Source organism: Danio rerio, chromosome 15 (genome assembly GCF_049306965.1).
Source record: "Danio rerio strain Tuebingen ecotype United States chromosome 15, GRCz12tu, whole genome shotgun sequence".
Taxonomy (NCBI): Eukaryota; Metazoa; Chordata; class Actinopteri; order Cypriniformes; family Danionidae; genus Danio; species Danio rerio.
In genome coordinates this window covers 12,744,096-12,764,292 of record NC_133190.1, presented here as the reverse complement: position 1 = coordinate 12,764,292, position 20,197 = coordinate 12,744,096, and the positions used below count along the sequence as shown (strand labels likewise).

At 41.3% G+C, this 20,197-nt stretch overlaps 2 protein-coding genes and 2 long non-coding RNA genes across 4 annotated transcripts in view; 1 reads left to right on the top strand and 3 right to left on the bottom strand.

Moving 5' to 3' along the window:
* Positions 1-6,779: 6,779 nt before the first annotated feature.
* thrsp (thyroid hormone responsive) lies at positions 6,780-7,253 on the bottom strand. The gene has a single exon (NM_001130789.1). It carries the CDS (start codon positions 7,224-7,226, stop codon positions 6,822-6,824), a length of 405 nt encoding a protein of 134 aa, NP_001124261.1. The 5' UTR covers positions 7,227-7,253; the 3' UTR covers positions 6,780-6,821.
* Positions 7,254-9,447: 2,194 nt separating this feature from the next.
* On the bottom strand, positions 9,448-11,606 carry LOC141377782 (uncharacterized). The gene is made up of 2 exons (XR_012390644.1): positions 10,784-11,606; positions 9,448-10,443 (listed from the first exon to the last, which is right to left on the bottom strand). It is a non-coding gene; the product is annotated as an uncharacterized lncRNA (long non-coding RNA).
* A 1,992-nt stretch (positions 11,607-13,598) lies between these two features.
* Positions 13,599-20,197, top strand: part of LOC141377778 (uncharacterized) — a 369,547-nt gene continuing 362,948 nt past the window's right edge. Inside the window, exon 1 of the mRNA XM_073923411.1 lies at positions 13,599-15,925. Within this exon, the coding sequence (XP_073779512.1) occupies positions 13,700-14,941 (1,242 nt within the window). The 5' untranslated portion in view covers positions 13,599-13,699 and the 3' untranslated portion in view covers positions 14,942-15,925. The remainder of the gene's footprint in view (positions 15,926-20,197) is intronic.
* On the bottom strand, positions 16,956-18,448 carry LOC141377780 (uncharacterized). The gene is made up of 4 exons (XR_012390642.1): positions 18,334-18,448; positions 17,499-17,615; positions 17,366-17,407; positions 16,956-17,043 (listed from the first exon to the last, which is right to left on the bottom strand). It is a non-coding gene; the product is annotated as an uncharacterized lncRNA (long non-coding RNA).

Genomic DNA, 20,197 nt, shown 5'->3' with positions numbered 1-20,197 from the left:
TTCGCCAAAACGAATTTGTACATAAAAACACCGAACATAGCCTAGCTGAATAGGGTGTTGCCTGCTGAGCCATGACAGCAGCAGACAATTCCGCACGACCATAAAGCCTTCACCCGACAGTTATTTTCTAATATTCACAACGCGAGCCACAACAATAGACATGCCATGCCCATCATCCTTACAGACAACTTCGCTTTAAACTGTATTAAGGTCCCATTTACACTGCACAGCAGTTTTATATAAAACGTTAGTGATACATATAACAGGCTACATTTTGATGGTGAAATAACCTTTTAAACGATGGCTTTTTATTTCAGTATTCAAACATTAAATAACGAATGCATCAAGTGAAATAACGAATATGCAAAAACACATGTATATAAATATAAAGGACTATTATAATTAGCAAAATGCTGCTCTATTTATCTTTGTATTTTTATAATTTTATTATTGTTATTTTTAATATTTTGAATTAATTAAAGCTATAGACAAATACTGCTTGACATTTTAGAAAATGTTTTGCGTATACCCAGTACCGAGAACAAACAAACAAAAGCACATGGCTTGTTAATCAATTTAATCAAGCTCTAGCCATGAATAAAATAATAGACTATGTTATTATTTTAATATTTTAGACGACGGGTTAGTAATTATATTATAAATGGTTATGTTCAGATCAATGAAATAATAACTTTAATAATTCTGCTTTGCATTTTTCTATGCATTACTAACATCACTAAACCATACATTTGTTTTATAAGTTAACCAAATATTTGCAGAGATTCAGCAGTTTTTTTTTTCTGACGCGTCAAATTCAAATACAAAACATACTGAGCCATTAAGTTAAAAATCAAAACAAAACAACAGTTATAGCTACTTTAAAGGAGAACATTGACGTTTTGAAAAAAAAAAAACTGAACTGAAACTAAATTATTAAAAAAACAAACCTGCTAGACTTAATTTATGTCCTGCGGCAAAAATATTTTTATTATAATCTGCTTAAAATAGGTCAAATTATTATTATTTTTTTTTGCTTTTGATGAAGCTGCATTCAACTTAAGCTCAATGTCGGCAATGTCTTTAAATAAATAATATATCTAGGCCTATTTTCATTATTCATTAATTTTCATTATTCGTTTATTATTATCTACAATTGTTGAGACATAAAATGAGATAGTAAACTATAATCAACAACGAAAATGTAAGTAAAAACAGAAATAAAAACATAAATGAAAATGTCTTGTCTTAGTCCTGTCAAAATAGCAAACACTGAACATCTCTCTATATTTAGGTTAAAAGACTGCTTTATTTATTTATTTATTTAAGACTACTTATTTGTACTGAATGTTTATGCTTTCATTTTAGTTGCAAAAAGATCAGAAATTGATCTCGCATGCGCAGGGAAAAAAGGCAATAATGCCACACATGACTTGCATCGCTCTCATGCCAAGTTTTGAGGATAAATTCGCATTTAGATGCTGCTTGAAATAAAATAAAACTATCAAAAAGCACATTAAAGACTTTAATAAAAAAATTAAAACATTCATAAAGGAGTACCTTATGGAAAAACACCATGGGCTCTGCTTTTGGTTTTAAAAGAATCAAGCAGCTTTAAAAAATATCTAATTTGCTGAAGAGAAATGACACGAAAAAAAAAAAAAAAAAAAAGATTAAACATATCGGGACTGTTAAAAGAAAATTCCTCTTTGATATATTCTTTCGACTCCGATACATCAGCTAAGATTATGAATGACGGAGTGTCTCTCCTGCTTCAGCAGCGTGTCCCGCTGGTTAAACGATGAGGCGGAGAGAATGCGCTGCTTAGTGAACCTAACGCGCCATTATTTTAATTCTATATTTGTGAAGAATGAGCCAACCGCATATGCTTAGTCCTGTTGGTCGGGACTCTGCTTTATAACTTAGTTTATTACAATAATCACACTTAGCTTTGCCATCGTTCTTCACATGTTGCCACTCGGCACATCTTGCGCTCCATCTTTAAACAAATGTTTACATTATTGAGGTGCTCTCCGGCGGCAAAGTTTCTGGCAGAGTAGCGAGTGAAAAAATGTGCTTGCAGAAATTGGAATCAAAATATAAATTATATATAACAAGCATCGTATTCTTTCTAATCCTCGCCCAGTTTTAATACAAGTTGTTTTTATATTTGTGGCTGTGAAGTTTATTAAGAATATATATATATAGCCTATTTTTTTATACTTTAAGTGATCTGCTTGAGGTAGGTCACGTTTATCAATGGTAAGTTTTAGCCTAAGTTTACATCAATAACATAATGTGTATTGTCCTTTACCATACAAAAAAAAAAAAAAACAAGAAAAAAAAACATTATTATACATAGTTGCCTTTAGCCTATAAAAAGGCCGCAAATGCATTAAAAGGCAAGCGCATATCTTAGCCTTGAGTTTGTTCACACTCTGCCTGTATTAACATAAATGCTGTATTTTAATATAGCTTATTTTGATGAATTAGCTCTAACCTTTGACAGCTTTTTCTTCTTTTTCCGCGGTTATGCGGCATTATATTTCACACACATTTGCAAGGTGACTGAATATGAAGTTAAAATACAAAACATACTGAGCCATTAAGTAAAAAAACAAAACAAAACAACAGTTATAGCTACTTTAAAGGAGAACATTGACGTTTTGAAAAAAAAAAAAAAACTGAACAGAACTGAAACTAAATTATTAAAAATAAACCTGCAAGACTTAATTTATGTCCTGCGGCAAAAATAATTTTATTATACTTTTAGTGATCTGCTTAAGGTAGGTCAATTTATTTTTCTCAGTGTTTCACGTACTGTACGGCAATGTCTTTAAATAAATAATTTATTTAGGCCTATTTTCATTATTCATTTATTTTCATTATTCGTTTATTATTCGTTTATGTACAATTGTTGAGACATAAATGAGATAGTAAAATATAATCAACAACGAAAATGGAAATAAAAACAGAAATAAAACATAAATGAAAATGTCTTGTTTTAGTCCTATCAAAATAGCAAACACTGAACATCTTTCTATATTTAGGCTGCTTTATTTATTTATTTATTTATTTATTTATTTATTTATTTATTTATTTATTTATTTAAGACTACTTATTTGTACTAAATGTTTGTGCTTTCATTTTAGTTGTCTTTTACTTCTTCAATTCTATTTTCCAAAACGAATCCTCTTTGCACTTAAAAAGTTTACAATAAAGCGTGTTAACAAATTTTAAATGATTAATGAAGGAATTATAATGCTTTGACTTATTGTTTAATATCATTTACAAGCACAGTAGCTGTATGGGCTATTTCTGTCCGTTCGCATCCCGTCCCTTTGCGCCCCCTGGCGGCTAATTCACAAACTGCGGTCATACACTAAAAACAGAGCGGCACCTATTTCAAACGGCGGCGGTACCAGCCGCGGCGTTAATAGCCACTTTGAACTCTCACCTACTGTATATATATATATATATATATATATATATATATATATATATATATATATATATATATATTAATGCTGTCAATCGATTAAAAAAAATTAACTAAATAATTGCACCTTTTTAAAAAAATTAATCGCGATTAATTGCGATTAATCACATTTAAAATACTGAAACTTGTAATTTTGGCTATTCAAATGTAAAATTAATGTAAATGCAAGACAAAAACTATTTAAATTCAAAATATAATTGTTTATTAGAATTTTTGTTTAACTTGTAACAGATTTCTTCATGTAAACAACATACCCACAATAAACCATCAAGATCCTGGCATGACAGCCATATTTATAAAGAAATTAAAACACAGGCATGTTAATGACATTTAAATTTCAAAACAATCAATGCCAATAAGGAAAACATTGATTTCCATGTTGAATTCTAAGTGGACTGCAAAAAAATGCCAAAATACAAGAATTGCAGATATATATAGAAAATCAAAAATTATAATAATAAACTAGAGAATACAAACTGTTGCACTAATTGTAAAGTTTTATTGCTCTGAGTAAAGAAAATTATTTATAGAGTAGAAACAATTTAGCTTAATCCTCCTTTACATTCATCCAGTTGCTAAGACTAGGAGTATCCCGCAAGTGCACAGAGACTCCCAAATGCCCGCAAACGAATGATAATTTCTCGCAAACTGGTCGTTAAATATATCGCACACCCCTCTCCCCTGCATCCCTCCTAGCTCTTCAGGTAGCCTATGTTGCGCGCAACTCACCCCCACCGTCCTTCAGGTACGTCTCGCGCGCACACGCCCCTACTCAGATACGTCGCTCACTCCACCCCTGACACCCCTCAACGGGCCTAACACAGACACACACACAACGCGCTGCAGACGTTTTGGCCCCAACAGCCTTCCATACTGGAACAACTCCCCTCAGATTCAACACGCATGATCACGTTCATCAAATTTGCTAAGCGTCCTAAAGTATTACCTTATTTCACAAGGATTCTGACACAACAACGCGAAGCATACGCTTTCGTTGCGTTTAATGAGGAAACACGCTAAACTTGGACGGCTCATGCTGAAAGGCAGAGTAATGCCCTGTCTTTGACAGCTCGCGGCTTCACCAGAGACTTTCTGAGTACATTCACATAAGACGCCAATACTCCGATTTTAATATTATTAAGATTATACTCTTATTAAAATTCTACCATGTATCCTAAGCAGTGATTATATTACCTTAAAGGAACACCGAGTCACGAAATGCGGAGGATTTTCTTTCTGTTCACCATGCGGTATCAACTTGCAACAGAAGTCGAAAGTTAAAAATGAAACACCCGAAACTGCATGAAACTTTGGAGAGCCTGGTGATGCGACTAATTGTTTTATACTGAAACTTGCCTTCAAAAAGTGCTTCCTAGTTCTTATCCACATTTCTTACATGTTAAACACATGTCCACCACAACAGGAAGTAAAAAAAAACCTGCAACTGCGTTAATTGCGTTAATTTTTTTAACACGTTAATTATTTAAAATTAATCAAATGCGTTAATGCACTAATTTTGACAGCGCTAATATATATATATATATATATATATATATATATATATATATATATATATATATACATATTACATATTACCAGACCCTTTAGTGGAACAGTGTCATTGTCGTCCTGTGGTCAGTGCATTGCATTGCATTATGACGCTGCTGACCTGGGTTTGAATATAACTTAACAGGCCATCAGGAGGTTGGGGGAGAAGTTAAAAGCGCTTCTTTTCAGTTAATTTGGAGCCAAGAAATAGAGGAAAACTAGTGAACATTTCGCAAGAGCACCTGTGTCTGTTTGGCATGTCATGTGAGCAATATCACAACCAGCTCAAAACCAGAAACTTGAGAAGAAATTGCTAATTCACTTTAAACACAGGTGAGAAAATATAGACATTTTCTACCACATTAAAAGCTTCTTTCTTGTTATGTAGTTAATAACAAAAGATATACTACATGTTTTTGGTTGTGAGACATAGTTTGGACGAAGTTGTTGGCGATTATTCCTATTGTAAAGTCATGCAATGTAAAAACCCCTGTCGCCGATTCATCTTGCAGTGCATCATGCAGTCTCAACTGGGCATTACCCAATTCACCTGTACGGCATGTCTTTGGACATGAGGGGAAAACCAGCGTACCCGGAGGAAGCCCCTCCTCCTTTTAATATGAACTTTATACTTCCGGCAATACGATTCTTATCAATTAAATTAAATCCTATATAAGTTATACTTCCAGTTATTAGGTAATCAAAACTTTTGACCACTAGTATGGGTGTATACTCTTTAGTTTATATTTAGTTTGGGTTGTATTAATATTTGTCTGGAATGAGCAGTGTTTTTTTTACAGAAGGCTTAAATATGTGGTTTAGATGTGTTTAATATTCCTCTGAGTTATAATGCTTAAACACAGTAAACACAGTTACTTTAGGAATCCAAACCACAGCTTTTATATAAATTAAACTAAAACTTAACTGGCTAGCAAACTAACTAGCTTAGTGGCACAGGCCTTTGGACAAAGCTCAATTTTCACAGCTGAAGGTTGTGCCTTATTTTTTAGCTCTTGGACAAATAGAAAGGAAACAGACCATCGTATAATTTTCATCATAATAAGAAAATTACTTAACAGCTATGACTTGCCATAGAATGACTAAAGCATTAAACAAAATGATATTGATATTAAAAGATATTGATGTTAAAATATAAAAAAATATATCAACAAAACATTGAGTACACTAATTTAGCAATTTCAATTGTTTGTTTATTGTCAAAAATGGACATGATGATTAATAAATGATGATTTAACTATGAATGCACAATGACATGCAATTCTATCTATCTATCTATCTATCTATCTATCTATCTATCTATCTATCTATCTATCTATCTATCTATCTATCTATCTATCTATCTATCTATCTATCTATATATATATATATATATATATATATATTTATATATATATGTGTGTGTGTGTGTGTGTGTGTGTGTGTGTGTGAGTGTCAAACTAATTTTTGTACATTTTAATTTTCTTGTGTGTGTAGGTTACAAAATGGTCCTCAATTTAAAAAAAAAATCACATTATTTACATTAACTGTTATTTGTTAATTTTCTATTTGCAGTTGTTCACCAACAATCCTTTCAGTGAGCCCAAACTAATAATTTAACACCAGATAAAATAATTTAAATATTAAAGAAAATCTTTTAAAATAAATACTTAAAGGCAACATGAGTTTGATATTTTTATTGCAAGCCACAAAATGTGATGAGGATGTAAACAGATCTCCAGGTCGTTTCTTCCACCCTAAAAGAAGGATATCCTTATCCTTAACGACTGAAACCAATGATGTCTAAGTATTTCTCTGTCAAGTTCTGAGACTTCTTCCCAAGGGTAGCCATGACTGTGAACAGACCGCACAGATGGAAGTGGAAAAGCACCTCAGGTTCAGCCTCCAGCAGTGGCTCAAGGTCTTTCTGCAGGCATGTGTGATATTCGCCATCCTCGTGTGGGACCAGACCACTCTCCACCATGTTCTTGATATCTTTCAGCATAAGGTAGTTCTCGTACAGATCCATGCTGTTGTCTGTGGCACCTGGAGCATCATTGTATGGGATGTCCCGCAAGAGGCTAGGCAGCAGGATGGTCTGCTCCATATTGTGCACAGAAGTGCTGTAGCGCTGCAAGGCCAGCAGCAGCGAGCTTCTGCTCAGTTTGGCATCGACAGACTGCATGTCTTCAAGTTGGTTTCAGGCTGGGGATGTTTCAATACAAGTGATGTGGCCAGTGCCTAAATGCAGTGCAAATTCAGCAGAGCATGGCTCGTTTTATAGAGAGTTTGACAGTGGACAGTTGTGCAACATTAGTGGTCTGATCTAGGACTGGCAGAGTTCAGTTGAATAAAAAAACCTTGAGCTAAATCACCCCTCCCCCGTTTATTTCTTCACAGCAGGACATTTTAATGGCTATTATGAGATCAAGCTGTTTCATAATCGCTGACCCCAAATTGTGTTTTAACATTAGACCCCTTAAAAGAAAAATGCTTAACTGTAACAAATGTGCAAATATTGTGTATGCTGCTATATTAAAAATATATATATATATATATTTTTTTTAATAAAATATAAAAAAAAAACATTAAAATGACATTAGTGACTTGTGTACTTAAATTATCCCAGTTGTTTGAAGAACACTGGACAGGATAATATCATAACTTTATAATGCATGTATTTTGCATTTGACCTAGGGTGCTTTCACAAAACTTTCACAAGTTAAGAAATATTTACAAAACAATGCTCCCTTATTGACAAAATAAGTTCAAAATAAGAAAATTCGGTAACACTCTATAATAACTACACACTATGAACCATTTATTGGGCATTAACAAATAATGAATGCATTGTCTGTTAAGCATTAACTCAACATTAATAAACATTAGTAAGAAGTTTATAACTGCAGCCACAAATTCTGTATTCTTGACTAATAGCCACATTGTACTAAATAATTGTACTTTCATACTTTGTTAATGATTTATTTTTCATTACTAAATGAAGTATTGCATTATTTACAAAATAGTTATTTAAGCATAGTTGGTTGTTTTTTAAGATCATTTAGAATGAGTCAGTAAATTATTAAAAAACTATTCAAGGTAACGTTTATAATTCTTATTATTCAGGCATTTACTAAAAGTTAATTTGTATGTTAAAAAATGCTTTATTAACTTAATTTCATGCAGTTTTGCGACCTAATCTAAAATGAGGACTTTTTATGTGTTATAAATCCTTTAGAAATGGCAATTAAAGGGTCAGTTAAATTCTAAACAGGAAAAATTAACATAAACAACATTATATATTGCTATTCGTTTGAAGATACACAAATGAAACTGTATCAAATGAGGGTCCCACTTTACATTGTCGCTTATACCTGTGAACTTACATGGTAACTAGATGTGTAAGTAGTATGTAACTACAGTATATGTACACACTGGTACATAGTAATTACTTGTGTAATATTGGTGTAACTACACACATGTAACAGCCCACTGAATAGTATGTGTAAGTACAAATGTGTAACAGGACATTGGTAACAACACTAAGAAAGTACACATCTGTAACAAGAATTATGTAAGTGCATTGTGTAACAACAGTATGTACTTGCAGGTGTTTTCTCACTTCCACACCTGTTTGCATACCATGTACTTGTGAACATTGTATGACAGAAATAAAGCTTCATTAGAAGGTCTCACATTGTGATACCAGTGTAATTACAGGGTAAATCCACATAAACTGTCCACTCAATATAAAGTGTAAAATAGTCACAAATTACTCTGTAACTTGTAAAATATCCTCTGTGCAACACTTTATTAACAGTGTACTTACATGGTAACCCCAAAGGAACTGTCCACTCAATATAAAGTGTAAAATAGTCACAAAATACTCTGTAACTTGTAAAATATTCTCTGTGCAACACTTTATTAACAGTGTACTTACATGGTAACCCCACAGGAACTGTCCACTCAATATAAAGTGTAAGATAGTCACAAATTACTCTTTAACTTGTAAAATATCCTCTGTGCAACACTTTATTAACAGTGTACTTACATGGTAACCCCAAGAACTATCCACTCAATTTAAAGTGTAAAATGGTCACAAAATACTCTGTAACTTGTAAAATATCTTCTATGCAACACACTGTTAGACATTTCAAAGGGTTTTTACAGTAACTTACTGGCAACACTGTTGCCAGTAAGTTACTGTATTTTAGATATACAGTATACAACTGTAAATCCGTTTACAGCATGTTACCGTAGTGTCTGAAAATGGTTAACTACTGTAAAAACCTAAGTTAACAGTTAGCTACTGTAAACCTTTTAATTTTGTCCTAAATATTTTATAATATAATTTTATTAATATTATTTTAATACTATAGACCTAAAAAAGACACAATTACAAAATATTAACAAAATAAACACTCTTTATTTAAAACATTGGAGATGCTTAAAACAAGCTTAAAAATGTGTAAAAACATTACATTTCAATCATTCAAAATATTTTATTTTAAGAAAAAAAAACATTGAAAATGACAAAGCACATTAACATACATGTACAAAACTAATTTAAGTGTCTGACCTGCATATTGTTGAGAAAAAAAACCCAATTGTACTAAGTACTACTGACATTAAACCAGACACAATTACAAAATATTCCATTCTTTAAAACATTAATAATGCTTAAAGCATTTAAGGAAAATGTGTGAAAATTACATTAAGCAATAAAATCAACACATTAAAAATAAATAAATCACACAAAGCACTAGAACATACATGTACAATAAAAATTTAAACTTCTGAATTGCATATTGTTGGAAAAATAAATATTTGTAACTATTAGCCGACTCAGAAACAACCCAACTTTAAAATATTACTAGTTCTGGTGTCAAATGCTCAACAAGGTCTGAATTCACATGTTCAAATGCAATTCATCTTTATTTCTATTGCACTTTTACAATGTAGATCAATGATGTCAAAGCAGCTTAACATAGAAGTTCTTGTAAATTGAAGCTGCTTCAGTCCAGTTTTCAGAATTGAAGCAGTAAATGTCACTGCTGAAAGTCCAAACACTGAAGAGCAAATCCACCGATCCACCAATCGTAGCCAAGTGATCCAGTGGCGACAGTGGCATGGAACAAACTTCACCAACTGACGAAAGTGTAGAATAAAATCCCTTGAGAGATACCAGGCTCAGTTGGGCACGACCAGTTCTCCTCTAGCCAAACTTGTGCAAGGCCGGAGTCTAGGCACCAGAGGCTTGAAAGTTCACCAGCGGGTGGTCAGGCTGGCCCATTGGATCAATGCGGAAACTCATTGATCACGTGTGTCTTTTAGGATTCACTCCTCCATGACCACCACAGCATCTGGTCAGGATTTGGCCCAGTCCAGGATTATGAAGAACTCTGGATAAGGACAAACAGACTAACATAAGCATAGAAGAAGCTTGTTTAAAAAAAATAAATCATATACTGGTTAATTATTTTGAAGCATGGCAGCTAGGTTGGGGTAGTTTTCAGCTGGTACTGAGCAACTGGCTCCTGCTCATAACCTGCTCACTACCATGTTTAAAAGATAACTAACCAGAATGTCCTGTTTATTTTTTTCCCTAACAAGGTTTTACAAAAACATTGTAGCATTTGTGATGGGTTGATTCACTGCAGGACAGATTAGACTATTTGTTTTATGTATTCCTAATAAACTAAAACTGACTGAATACTGATAAAACTATTGAGAGTGTCTCACCTAATCCAAGTTCTCAGTTAGCTGGTGAAAGAAGGATAACTCACTGTTCCCCTTCGGTTGGGGAACTTCAGTGCCATGAATGGGAGGATTCGGATCAGAAGCCGCTTATCTGGAGAGTATTGAACGGGCCAATGAATTAAATTAATTGGCAGCGTAAGCTTGCGCAGGTGTGCGACATCTGCAATTATCTCAGCATATAAGCACACCTGAAGCCAGCAGACGCCATCCTTTTCGCTTCAGATCCTTTCTGAGTGAGTCGATGAGGGTTCCTCTTGCTGATCAGCACTTCAGAGCGAACGAGTGTGTCTCCCGGTCCAGAGTGGGTCTTCGCGGTGGCAGACGGTCGAGCTGGGTTACTCCCTTGCCTGCGGTTCTTTGGGTCCGGTCCTCCAGAGCGGTGCGTATAGTTGCAACTTTCCTAAAAGAGCAACACAGTCGTGCAGCACGTCCTTTTCAGGATGGCGCTCCGACTGTGCGTTTCTGGATGCGGGGGTTTCCTGTCTCCGGATGATGGACACGATCACTGCATTGCATGTTTGGGGGTCCAGCATGTTAATGCGGTGCTCGCGGGCGGTTCATGTCGTCATTGCGATGCCATGACCGTTGCACAGCTAAGATCGCGGCTAACTTTCGCAAGAGAGCGAGCCACCCCAGTTGCCTCCTGCTCTAAAAAAGCAGCGGGCGCTCGGGCAGATCTGAGGGTTTCAGCGGGAGCTAATCCGCCGCCCACGGGCTCGCGGACCTCTCGCTCCTCACGGCGCTCCATCCAAGCTTCGGGTGGTGAGAGTGATCCGTCTAACCAGATGGTAGCTCTCACACTCGCTGACACCGGAGATCAGATGTCCTCCGCGGCATCGGAGGGTGGGCTTTCACTGTCCGACGAAGATCCGGACCCGCTCGCCCCCTCCGGGCAGGTGAGCGCTGTCAAATCGGATCCTAAAGCGGACATGTTAGCCGTGCTTTCCCGGGCTGCTTCGGCCGTGGGGTTGGAGATGGTTTATCCCCCAGCTCCGCGGCCGGACCGACTAGATGGGTGCTACGTAGAGGACCAGAAGGCGAAGCCTTCGAAGCCTCTCGTCCCCTTCTTCCCGGAAGTGCACAGTAGGCTCACGCAGTCCTGGAGGGCACCTTTCTCTGCCCGTGCTGCGAGTGCCTCCGCCCTCACCGCCCTTGATGGCGGAGCTGCCAGGGGGTATGAGGCGATCCCGTCAGTGGAGCGCGCTATCGCGGTCAATCTTTGTCCGCGCGGCGCCTCTACGTGGCGGGGTTTGCCCCGCCTCCCGTCCAAAGCCTGTAGGTTGTCTGCCTCCCTCGGAGCCAGAGCTTATAAGGCTGCGGGCCAGGCTGCTTCTGCTTTGCACGCGATGGCCACCTACCAGCGCTACCAAGCGCAGGCGCTGGCCGAGCTGCACGAGGGCGGGTCCAACCCAAGCTTATTACATGAGCTGCGCACCGCGACCGACTATGCTCTTCGGACTACTAAGTCCGCCGCGTGTGCGCTGGGGAGGACGATGTCCACACTTGTGGTTCAGGAACGCCACCTCTGGCTAAACCTGGCCGATATGCGCGACGTTGACAAAGTTCGCTTTCTTGACTCGCCCATATCCCAGGCTGGCCTGTTCGGCGACACCGTCGGTGAATTCACCCAGGAATTCAAGGCGGTGAAAGAGCAGTCGGATGCGATGGGCAATGTCATCTATCGGCGTGGCCGTAAGCCCGCTCCGCCCGCCGAGCCATCCACCTCCGCTGTTCCTCGCCGAGGGCGCCCGCCAACGAGTGCTGCCCCGCTCCCGCCTGCGCCTCCGGCCAAGCGGGCGCGGCGTTCACCTCGAAAGCAGGCAGCCCCTCCTGCCCAGGGCGCCGTTAAGTCCGGTAAACGGACCGCGAAGCGTCCCTGAGACAGGCCATCCGGAGAAGAGGAAACTTGCTCTTTCCCCGCTGGAGGGCGGGGCCCCGATAACAACGGTACTTTTCAGTGCCACCAAAACATCAGTAAAAGAGCACTTTTTCCCTTCCCCGGATGTGACTGCACGAGTTCTGCCAGTCCGGGACGCGCTGCCTTCCGGCTCGCAGACTCTACGTGCTTCGCCAGTGGCTCACGAGCGCTGGGGGGACGGTCTCCCTTTCCTCAGCCCTCCAGCCCCCTCTCCGGAGTCAGGGTGCGGAGCCAGAGCGAATCGCTCTCCTCCAGCTCTTCCGCGGGACCCTCGTGCTTCCCGGATCAGCACACCCACTCCGCGCTGCCCCACCGCTGGTACGTCAGCGATTGTAGCGATGACTCCATTAGCGAGGGCTCTGCCTGCCTGGTTAGCGCGGGCCAGCCCCTCGCGGTGGCTCATACGCACAATCAGACTCGGTTACGCGATTCAGTTCGCGAAACGGCCCCCCAAGTTTACGGGCGTGTATTTCTCCAGGGTCAACCCCCTGTCCGCCCCTGTCTTGCGAGAGGAGATTGCTGCCCTCCTGGCGAAGGGTGCAATCGAGCCGGTTCCTCCAGCCGAGATGGAGAGTGGGTTTTACAGCCCATACTTCATCGTACCCAAAAAGAGCGGTGGGTCACGGCCAATCCTAGATCTGCGCGTTTTGAACCGCTGTCTGCACAAGCTGCCGTTCAGAATGCTCACGCAGAGGCGCATTCTCCAATGCGTTCGTCCTCGGGATTGGTTTGCAGCCATAGACCTGAAGGACGCGTATTTCCATGTCTCCATTCTTCCACGCCACCGCCAATTTCTGCGGTTTGCGTTCGAGGGTCGAGCGTGGCAGTACAAGGTCCTCCCCTTCGGGCTCTCTCTGTCTCCGCGGGTCTTCACCAAACTCGCGGAGGGTGCCCTAGCGCCCCTTCGGCTCGCGGGCATTCGCATACTCAATTATCTCGACGACTGGCTGATTTTAGCCCACTCGCGGGAGCAATTGATTATGCACAGGGACAAGGTGCTTCGGCATCTCCGCCTACTGGGGCTTCAGGTCAACCGAGAAAAGAGCAAACTCGCCCCCGTGCAGAGGATTTCTTTTCTCGGGATGGAGCTGGACTCGATCACCATGGTAGCGCACCTCTCCGAGGAACGCGCTCGCCTGTTGCTGAACTGTCTGAGGGAGCTCGACAGCAAACTAGTGGTCCCACTGAAGTTCTTTCAGAGGCTCCTGGGGCATATGGCATCCGCAGCCGCCGTCACGCCGCTCGGGTTGCTCCATATGAGACCACTTCAGCACTGGCTTCACGATCGGGTCCCCAGACGCGCATGGCACGCGGGCACACACCGGGTCTCGGTTACTGCGCTGTGTCGCCGCGCCCTCAGCCCTTGGAACGATCCCTCGTTCCTACAGGCCGGTGTGCCTCTAGGACAGGCGTCCAGCCATGTTGTTGTTTCAACAGACGCTTCCAACACGGGTTGGGGGGCCGTGTGTCGCGGGCATGCGGCTGCGGGCCTCTGGAAGGGTGCCCAGCTGCATTGGCATATCAATCGCCTAGAGCTGTTGGCAGTGTTCCTCGCTCTCCACCGCTTTTTACCGGTGCTGGAGCGGCAACACGTGCTGGTCAGGACGGACAGTATGGCGGCGGCGGCGTATATCAACCGCATGGGGGGTATGCGCTCTCGCCGCATGTCTCAGCTCGCCCGCCGTCTGCTCCTCTGGAGTCACCCGCGGCTGAAATCGCTGCGCGCCATTCACGTCCCAGGCACGCTCAATCGTGCAGCCGATGCGCTCTCACGACAGCTGTTACGCCCTGGAGAATGGAGACTCCACCCCGAGTCTGTTCAGCTGATATGGGCGCGATTCGGGGAGGCCCAGATCGATCTGTTTGCTTCCCCCGAGAACGCTCACTGCCAGTTGTTTTTTTCCCTGACCGAGGGCTCTCTCGGCACGGATGCACTGGCCCACAGCTGGCCTCGGGGCATGCGCAAGTATGCGTTTCCCCCAGTGAGCCTGCTCGCGCAGTTTCTGTGCAAGGTCAGGGAGGACGAGGAACAGGTTCTGCTAGTTGCGCCCCTTTGGCCCAACCGGACCTGGATATCAGAGCTCTCACTCCTCGCGACGGCCCTCCCCTGGCGGATCCCTTTGAGAGAGGACCTACTCTCTCAGGGACAGGGCACCATCTGGCACCCTCGCCCCGATCTTTGGAACCTCCACGTGTGGTCCCTAGACGCGAGGAAGACTTAGGTAACCTACCGACTGCGGTGGTTAATACCATCACTCAGGCTAGAGCCCCCTCCACGAGGCGCGCCTACGCCCTGAAGTGGAGTCTATTCACTGAATGGTGCGTCTCTCGCAGAGAAGACCCCCGAAATTGCCAGATTAGTGTTGTGCTCTCTTTCCTTCAAGAGAAGTTGGACAGCAGGCTGTCGCCCTCCACTCTCAAGGTTTACGTGGCCGCCATCTCCGCTTATCATAGCGCGGTAGCTGGCGGCACCGTGGGAAAGCATAACCTGGTCATCCAGTTCCTTAGGGGTGCTAGGCGAATTAATCCATCTCGCCCCCCTCTCATGCCCTCTTGGGATCTCGCCCTTGTTCTCACGAGTCTGCGATCCGATCCCTTTGAGCCACTCGAATCAGTATCTCTAAGATTTCTGTCCCTGAAGACAGCTCTGCTGGTTGCGTTGGCCTCCATCAAGAGGGTCGGGGACCTGGAGGCATTTTCGGTCAGTGACTCGTGCCTGGAATTCGGGCCGGATTACTCTCACGTCATCCTGAGACCCCGCCCCGGTTATGTGCCCAAGGTTCCTACCACCCCCTTTAGAGATCAGGTAGTGAACCTGCAAGCGCTGCCCCCGGAGGAGGCAGACCCAGCCCTTTCTTTAATTTGTCCAGTTCGCGCTCTGCGCATTTATGTGGACCGTACTCAGAATTTTAGATCATCTGAGCAGCTCTTTGTCTGTTATGGCGGTCGGCAGCAGGGAAGTGCCGTATCAAAACAAAGATTATCCCACTGGATTGTGGATGCCATTTCACTCGCTTATTCGAGTCGAGGTCAGCCGTGTCCCCCGGGAGTTCGTGCACACTCCACTCGGAGCGTTGCATCCTCTTGGGCGCGTGCACGCGGCGCCTCTCTAACAGACATCTGTAGAGCTGCGGGCTGGGCGACACCCAACACATTTGCAAGGTTTTACAATCTGCGAGTGGAGCCGGTTTCCTCAAGGGTATTAGGTAACCCTTTGGTGATTGAGGAGACAACTCGGTAGGGTGTTGAAACACGCTTGCGGCGCCATTCTCCCTAACACGGAGGTACATGCGCCTTTTTTATCTGTCAGTAAAGTTCCCCGTCAGGTGAGCCCTGCAGATTCCTCCGTGGCCCCCAGCACTGACTCAGCGGAGGAGTCACTTGCTGGCCCACTACGTTGTAGGTCTGCCCGCTGGTCAGCCCGCGTTTTGGGTATAGGTGCCTGCTATGCGTGATCCCCACTAGGCGATCCCATATGCTTATTCCGCCACGGTTAAGTCCCCCCCCTGGGTGGACCCGTGTCTTCCCTCTCCGCTAACCACTCTTTTGCTATGCGTACTCCCCCTTTTTAGGGCTAGTCCATAGGTAAATTCTGCCATCTATCCCCCCCTTGGGTAACGGATGGCCTCCGCAGCGTCCTCCCTATCGGGATTGCACGCCTCCCAACGTACTGTCGTATTTCCTAGAATTATCTAGATGCTCACGACTTCCCAAAAAATATATCTAAATCCGTAAAACTTCTGTTGAAGTAGGATAAATTAGGGCCAGGGACACGTTGGAGGACCGCGCCCCCCATGATGTGGGTGCGTCACGCTTGCTTGACTATCTCCTCATCGGGGGTGTTGGTAAGGTGCAGTCATTATGGCGCTTTCCATATTCTCCCATTCATGGCACTGAAGTTCCCCAACCGAAGGGGAACGTTCGAGGTTACAGAAGTAACCCTTCGTTCCCCGAGGAGGGGAACGGAAGTGCCATATTCCGTCGCCATGATGACTGTCCCTTAGCTGTTTGAAAGTCTCTTCAGCTTAAAAGGATGGCGTCTGCTGGCTTCAGGTGTGCTTATATGCTGAGATAATTGCAGATGTCGCACACCTGCGCAAGCTTACGCTGCCAATTAATTTCATTCATTGGCCCGTTCAATACTCTCCAGATAAGCGGCTTCTGATCCGAATCCTCCCATTGATGGCACTTCCGTTCCCCTCCTCGGGGAACGAAGGGTTACTTCTGTAACCTCGAACGTTGTTCATGGTTGTCATTCTCTTCAGTACTTCTCCTGCTATCTTCTGGCTCACTCTGGTTGTTGCTGTGCATTTTGTTTCATCCTCTGGAATTATTTATACAAAAAATTTTATTATTTTATTTATTACAAAATATTTAGGCAACATGAAATGGGGAAAAAGACATTTAATACATAGACAAATGCATGTATCCCAATACTAATTATTGTATTTTGAAATGTCTGACCCATGACAGACCTCAATCTGCTCAAAAATATTATAAACAAAGATGAAAAAAAAAACCTACTAAATGGTTTAATAAAAAAGGGAAAACGATTTTTTTATTTAGCTAGCAACTAAACATGTGACACATTTTGTATTAAAAGTAACGTTAATATATTGAGAAACAAATAGATGTACAGTACTTACTGTTGTATGAGGTCCAGTTTGCACAGGCAGGCTCCCAGTATTCTATATTGAGACCATAAAAAAGCCAAAAATACAGATAAGAATACCATGCTACAATCCACAACCTCCACACAACTTTTTTTTATTTGTTTACCTTGGTTGCTTACTGGTCTTGCTTATTTTTTAAGCATAAGGCTGTGCTGATCAAGATGTTCCTCTGAAATGCTGTTTGTTTCTTCAGACAAAACCTGCTGCTGTGCCAGTGCCATATCTAAACAGAAAAAAATATAATGGTAACAATTATGTTAAACCAAATGTCAAGAGTTGTGATAAAAAAAATAATTAGCAAACAATAAATAGCAAAAAGGTGGTTATTAGCATAATGCATAGAGGTAAAATTGGTTTTATATTAGCAGATTCAGACTTCCCCCTTCATAATTTAATTTCATAAAAGTATTATTTGCAAACTCTAAATAGTGAAATCATTTTAGCAGCTAATGACTATCAAAGTACAACATGCTCACGGTCAAATAAACAGTGTTAATGTTGATTTCAAGTCATACTGGCATGCTAATTCTGATCGAATATTCAAAGTAACATGGTAAACAGTATAGAGTCTTCTAAATGAACGAATGTGCGAATATAAAACCAACTTTACCTCTATGCATATTGTAACGTTATAGATTTACGTTAGCGTTCTTATAGGTTACGTCGCGGTGTTATTTTCTCAAGCTAACGTTATAAGTTACTCTAAACCAGAGAAAAATAAGTTCACAACATCTAATATATATAGTATAAATCAATATAAGTTAAACGTTGCACGTTAAAATGAGTTTGAGTCCAATTCAGTATAAACTTAGCTCAGTTTAGCTAACAGTTAACATTACCATTTTAAGATCGCTTCAGCTAATGTTGCCGAGCAAACAAATGCTAATAGAGGTGCTCAAATCAATGTCGAGTGTTGTCAGCACAGACAGACGCGCTTTTACCTGGATTATTTGTTGGTCTTTCATTCATATTCTTCTGGGGGAAAACACTGGCTGTTTCTCAATATGCGTTCTTCAGCGGTCTTGCGTCCTCGTGTTCTCGTGAAACGTCATCATCAGCTGCCTAAGTTCAGTTCCAATACTCAAGACCGCAAGTACGGAGGACGCGTGAAACTTCCCGGATGTGTTCTTGATATCGAGGACGCACCGATGCAGACTTCAACAGCGAGCTCGCTCTGGAAGTCCCAGAAGTCATTGCGACTGGAGGTGGGAAGCGCAGCATTTTATTTAGATTTATTATTAAAGTTCAGAGATATCACTTATTTACCTCAGGAGTTTCCCTAAATGAAACGGTGAAGGTAAACATTAACATGAATATCTTAATAAAGGAATAAACACATTAATTGTGTTTGTTTGATGAAATTCGTATTAAAATTTGTTTTATTTATATTGTGCAGAGTATATATATAATGTTTTTGTGCAAAGTATATATTTTGAAGAGGGGGGAAACAATAAATCGTTGTATGAAGGCTGTAATGTTTAAATAATTTCCATTTAAAACGCGTGAAGGTCACATGACCATCAGGAAGAACGCAGCATCCCATTTCTCAAATGACGCGTTCTCTGCCCTCGCGGTCTCCTGAGTTCATTCTTCCGAGGACACTTGGCAAGACCGCACTCTACAAGAACGCAAGTCCATTCTCTGCGTTCTTGGAATTGAGAAACAGCCACTCTCTGCCGGACCGTTGTCTCGTGCTAAGGCTGTTTCTCAATATGCATTCTTCAGCGGTCTTGCGTCCTCGTGTTCTCGTGAAACGTCATCATCAGCTGCCTAAGTTCAGTTCCAATACTCAAGACGCAAGTACGGAGGACGCGTGAAACTTCCCGGATGTGTTCTTGATATCGAGGACGCACCAATGCAGACTTAAACAGCGAGCTCGCTCTGGAAGTCCCAGAAGTCATTGCGACTGGAGGTGGGAAGCGCAGCATTTTATTTAGATTTATTATTAAAGTTCAGAGATATCACTTATTTACCTCAGGAGTTTCCCTAAATGAAACGGTGTAAGTAAACATTAACATCAACATCTTAATAAAGGAATAAACACATTAAGGGTGTTTGGTTGATGAAATTCGTATTAAAATTTGTTTTATTTATATTGTGCAGAGTATATTTATAATGTTTTTATGCAAAGTATATATTTTGAAGAAGGGGGAAACAATAAATCGTTGTATGAAGGCTGTTATGTTTAAATAATTTCCATTTAAAACGCGTGAAGGTCACATGACCATCAGGAAGAACGCAGCATCCCATTTCTCAAAGGACGCGTTCTCTGCCCTCGCGGTCTCCTGAGTTCGTTCTTCCGAGGACACCTGGCAAGACCGCACTCTACAAGAACGCAAGTCCATTCTCTGCGTTCTTGGAATTGAGAAACAGCCTAAGTGTCCTCCAAAACTGTCTGCATACCTCTGGTTCCCTCCTAAACCAAAACCCGCTGCAACACCGGTTCCTATGTAAATAAATAAAAAGATATGACGAGAACAATGGCTAATAGTCATAAACAGTCTTATTTAAAGTAATAGTAGTGTTAATGTAATAAATTAAATAAAGGTAACATCTTAATAGATGATATATTTCTCAAATGGGCGAAATAACGCCAAGCCAGAGAAAATAATAATAGCCAACTTTATACTTTACTTTGTTCTATTCTTGTCCATAAAACATTCTGTAAAATGAAACACTGCCTCAGCTTACCAGAGTAAAGTTTGTTAAATCCAGTATATTCTTCAGGCACACTAATAAATTGTCCTCCAGAATTGCTCCAGGGTCCTCAGGCAAAATGTGGTGCAGAGTAGTCGAATCGCCGCA